Raw genomic sequence first — 5070 nt, 5'->3', positions numbered from 1 at the left:
TCCCACCCCTGTCCACAACGGCCTGTGCACGCAGCCCTGCCCTTCCTCATGGCCTGTCCACACCTGTCCACGTGACCTGTGCACGCGGCCCTGCTCATCCGCACAGCCTGTCCACGCCTGTCCACGCGGCCTGTGCACACCTGTCCACGTGACCTGTGCACACAACCCTGCTCATCTGCACGGCCTCTCCCACCCCTGTCCACACGGCCTGTCCACAGAGTTTGTCCACAGTTCTCTTCCCTCGGCTTCTCTCATACCCGTCCACATGGCCTGTACAGGTTACACTGTGTAGGTTGCTGCATGTAGATTTTAGCATTTGGGTGTGATGTGTGAGTGACATCATCTGGGCTCTTACAGTGTGCAAGCTGTCACCTGGGGCCAGTGTGGAGGTGACAGTGTAGAGCACACTGTCTAGACTGGGTTGGACAGCTGACCAAGTCCACGCCATGTGTCCAGCTTTATGCCAGGAGCTGGGGACAGGAACTGAGCTGAGGCACAGATGCTGTGGTTGGGACACCCCACCCTCTGGACGGCAGCCCCCTGGCCCTCCTCTGCCCCCTCCTGCCCCTGTGACCCCAGGCTTCTCTGTCCTCTTGGCAGGCATCACCCGCCTGGATGACCAGATATTCCTCAACCGGAACCCAGGCGTGCCCTCAGTGGTCAAGTTCCACCCATTCACGCCGTGCGTAGCCGTGGCCGACAAAGACAGCATCTGGTAGGCCTGAGCCCACTGCCCTGGCAGTCCACCCTCTCATGCCTGCTCAGTGCCCTCAGGTCTCTGTATTGGCCCACACAGAAAACTGTCAGGACGTGCCAAGAACTGGCCCTGCCTGAACTGTGGGTTCGTCAGTTAGGACATGGGTGGGCACCCAGCACAAGGTTGGAGAGGGCTCCGGGGTCACCCGTGCACCGGGAAGGGTGCCGGGTCCCCATGGGGCAGGCCTTCACTTGACCACTCATCTGTTCCCTCCAGCTTCTGGGACTGGGAGAAGGGGGAGAAGCTGGATTATTTCCACAACGGGAACCCTCGGTATACCAGGGTCACCGCCATGGAGTACCTCAATGGTCATGACTGCTCGCTCCTGCTGACGGCCACTGGTGAGTGCTTAGCATGGCCAGGCCTCACCTGGAGGGGCGGTGGAGGGAGGAGTCCCTTGACTCTGGGACTCTGGTGGGTGCTGCCCACACAGGCAGGAATCTCAGGGTGCGGGGAGATGTGGGTGTCAGAGCACTAGGCCGGGAGGGACATGGCTGTCAGAGCGCTGGCCGCAGGCCGGGAGGGACATGGCTGTCAGAGCACTGGCCGCAGGCCGGGAGGGACAGGCGTCAGTGCTGGCTGCAGGCGGGGAGGGACACGGGCGTCAGTGCTGGCCACAGGCCACCCTCCTTCACCCTCACCAGAGGCTCAGCCTTGTGCCGTCGCGTGCACATGAGGCCTGGCGACAGCTCACAGCCCCTCCTCTCCTCCTCAGATGATGGTGCCATCAGGGTCTGGAAGAACTTTGCGGACTTGGAGAAGAACCCCGAGATGGTGACCGCGTGGCAGGGACTCTCCGACATGCTGCCCACAACACGAGGTGAGTCAGCTGGCCTGACACAGGGAACTCGGCATGTCCCTATCAGGAGGTCCCAGCAGGACATCATCAGACCCTGCACTCAGCAGCCCCTGCAGCAGGGCAGCTGTGAAGGCCACTGGCTCCGGCCACGCCCTGGGCTGGACGCTGCCTCACCAGGCACAGCACAGCACTTGCTGACCGGCCCTAGGGCTGCATGAGTGGCAGTGCCTCATGGGTGTAGGGCCACGATTCGCTCCTGTGTGGCGTGCCCGCATGCTGGGGTGTCTGCCTTTGCTTTGGGCATCTACACAAGCAGACCTGCCTGGCCCAAGGGCAGGGCCAGGTGGCCACTACTGCCGCCACCTCACTCTGCTGCCCGGGGCACAGCCCTGCACCTGCCTGCAATGCTCAACGGCTATGATCCTGGCTCACTCAGGCGTGGGCATCGCGCACTGTGCCGTCCTGTGCTTGGCTTCCTGCACAAGTGGAACTTAAAACACTTGTCCCCTGAGTCTTACTGGGGCAAGAAGCCAATAGGTCTGCCCACTCACCATGATGTATTCGCTGGGCACTGTCCATCAGGCCCTCTGTCCACATGGCAGGCCCGCTGTCCACATAGCAGGCCCACTGTCCATGGGAGAGGCCCATCCACACAGCAGGCCCAGCATATCTTCCATAAGGAATACCCAACATTTGTGAGGCAGGCCCACTGTCCTCAGGGTGGGCCCACTTTCCATGGGAGAGCTGATCATAGGGAAGGCCCACAGTGTTTGAGGCAAATTCCCTGTCCGTGATAAAGACCATCACCAGACAGGCCCATCATCAATGGGGCAGGTCCACTGTCCATGGAGAAGCTTCCACTTTCCATGGGGTAGATCTTCTGTCCACAAGGTACTCACTGTCCACAGAGCAGGTCTCTGTCCGTAGGACAAGCCCGCCACCATCCCCAGGGCCTTAGTTGCTTTGACTTTCTCCTGTCCAAGCTCCCGATAGAAGTCTCTCCAGCAGTCAGGTGCAGGGTAGTACCACCCAGTCAAGGGCACGGTCTCAGCTCTCCAGACCCTGTGGCTGACACCACAAGAGAAGGCTGTAACAGCAGGCTCCGTGCTGAGGGCACCAGTTCTAGGGAAAGGCACTCTCTGTCTCCTTCAGCAGCTGTCGCCTTGATGCTCCTTGGAGATCTGTCCCCACGCACCCAGGAGCCTCCTCCTAGCACAGGCCTGAATCCAAAGGATGCATTCGCCTCTTGCTGATTACTTCTTGGGGACATTGAAGTCGCCCCCTCAGCGTGTTCTCCACCCCTGTGTCTCCTGTGAAGGGCGGTGTTGCAGGCCCCACCCCAGGAAGCCCCCTGTGTCAGCACAGGCCTGTAGTAGATGGAGGGTGCTGCCTTCCGCCCTGTAGCAACTCTGGTTTATCGCGTGATGGGATCATTCCGTGCCTATGTTCCATCGTGACCCTGCTCTGGGCGAGACCTGCTCCTCCACCGCCCTCCATCCCACCATCCCCAGCCTGCCTGGGCCTGCAGCTCTGAGCACAGGACACACCCTGCGTTGTCCTGATCACAGGTCCACTTTGTCTGTGTTTCTAAGGCCGTGTCCTCCAGATTCCCCCACCTGGTGAGGGTGTCTCCTCTTCCAGCTGGCAGAGGTCCCCGGGAGGGAGCTCAAGTGGCCACAGACACCTTCCTACCAGGGCCCAGCAGCCACCCTAGATCCCACTGCTATAGCAGCTCTTGGTCCTCTGTCCAGCAGGGGTGACTCTTCCCCAAGGCCTGGACATTCTCAGAGCAGAGCAGAGCAGAGCTATCTGAGGTCTCTCAGGCTCCAGAAGGATTCATAGTCATACACCTCACTATTCCACTGCAAGTCCAGGTGGGAGAAGACGCTGCACACAGGAGTGGAGTGGGCCGCATCCTCGGCAGCCCAGAGGCGTGCACTGGATGAGGGTGTGGGCCTCTATCCTGGCTGCTCACGGAGGGCCCCCCATTCCTGATCTGAGCCCGTGACACATGCGGGGAGAGGAGGCTGCACTCGTCCCCCTCACCTGGCTCCCAGGAGTCTAGTGGCCCCTCGGTGTCTTGTGTGTGTGAGCATGTATGTGCCCACAGTTAAACATGCACACAGAGCCTAGAGCTAACAGCACGCACCACTGGGCCTCACACCACACGCTGCGGGCACACGCACCGCTGGGCCTCCACACCACACGCTGCGGGCACACGCACAGCTGGGCCTCGACACCACACACTGCGGGCACCGCTGGGCCTCCCACTGCGGGCACACGCACAGCTGGGCCTCCACACCACACTCGCGGGCACACGCACCGCTGGGCCTCCACACCACACTCGCGGGCACACCTGGGTGCAGTAGTGATGCGTGCATACACTCATACTCAGATGCACGCTCGTGCACCCACGTGTCCATGCACACTTGTGCACATACAGGCCCACGTGCAAAAACTCTGCACACCTGTGCAAACCATGGAGCTAAGTGCATCCACTCACACGTACACACATCTACGTGGGAAGTCTGAGTTCACGCACATTCCCGTGTGCACCCCTCTGGGACCCCTCTGCGGGCTCCAACACATTCTGCTGGACAACAGGTGAATTCCAGGCCAGAACCCTGCACCCCGAGTCAGTCAGTGGGGGGACTTCCCCTAAAGCCTTGATGGAGCGGCTTCTTTGGGCCAAATGCTCCGCATTGAAGCAGCTCAGTGTATCGCTCAGGCCTTCTTTCCAAGGCCCCTCCCCCGTAGCTTCACCTACCTGTCCACTGCAGGGCCCCTAACTTGCTGCACCCCAGGTCCTCACATCCCAGGGTTTCAGAGGATTCCTGACTGTGCCTCCCCACTGAGGAAGCCATGGGGATCAGGGCCAGTGTCCTCAGGCAATGTCCTCACAAGACTCCTAGCTCTTCTGAGGTTCCATTTAGTCCCCGTCAAACAAGGCTATGGAAGTGGGGTGCAGGCCCTGGTGTGGGGTGTAGGCTGTGGTAGGAGGCCAAAGAAGTGGCCTCTGAACTGAGCACGTGTGGACTTGCCTGCCGTCCACTGATTCGTGTGTCTCACTGCGTGGCCCTGCCTGGTGTGACTGTCCCACATTAACCGACTACTCTGCTGACCGCACCGTGCACCCCTCCCCCACCCTGTCTCCTCCCAGGTCTGGCCCGAAAAGTTTCCATCTATCTTGACCGCAGCAAGCAGGGTGGTGAGTGTACCCCTGTTCCTGTGGCTGCTGGGCCAAGGCTGGGGTGTCCTCTCTGCTGTCCTTGGGATTTTCTTGTGCCTAACTTATTGTGACCGTTCTCTGCTGTCCTCAAGGGGCCTCATTCCCCATTGCATCCTCTCTCAGGGCTGGGGAGTCCAGGCTGGAGCCCCACATGTGTCCTGTTTCTCTCTGTTGTCCCCCTCCCTCTGCCCAGCCCCGCTCCACGGTCCCCCGCCCCATGTCCAGTCTCTCCACGGTCCCCCGCCCCATGTCCAGTCTCTCCACGGTCCCCCGCCCCATGTCCAG

The 5070-nt window shown here is 60.8% G+C and overlaps 1 protein-coding gene across 2 annotated transcripts in view; it reads left to right on the top strand.

Moving 5' to 3' along the window:
- The window catches only part of RPTOR (regulatory associated protein of MTOR, complex 1), a 285559-nt gene that overhangs the window by 272087 nt on the left and 8402 nt on the right, over window positions 1-5070 (top strand). For both annotated transcript variants that reach the window (XM_006886162.1, XM_006886161.1), the window contains 3 exons: window positions 601-715; window positions 974-1098; window positions 1473-1577. In XM_006886162.1, coding sequence (XP_006886224.1) covers window positions 601-715; window positions 974-1098; window positions 1473-1577 — 345 coding nt within the window. The remainder of the gene's footprint in view (window positions 1-600; window positions 716-973; window positions 1099-1472; window positions 1578-5070) is intronic.

The sequence above is a fragment of the Elephantulus edwardii genome, unplaced genomic scaffold (genome assembly GCF_000299155.1).
Source record: "Elephantulus edwardii isolate Elephantulus edwardi_28Jun2011 unplaced genomic scaffold, EleEdw1.0 scaffold00048, whole genome shotgun sequence".
Lineage (NCBI taxonomy): Eukaryota > Metazoa > Chordata > Mammalia > Macroscelidea > Macroscelididae > Elephantulus > Elephantulus edwardii.
The sequence above is the reverse complement of the archived record's forward strand: the minus strand, read 5'-3'. Positions and strand labels throughout refer to the sequence as shown.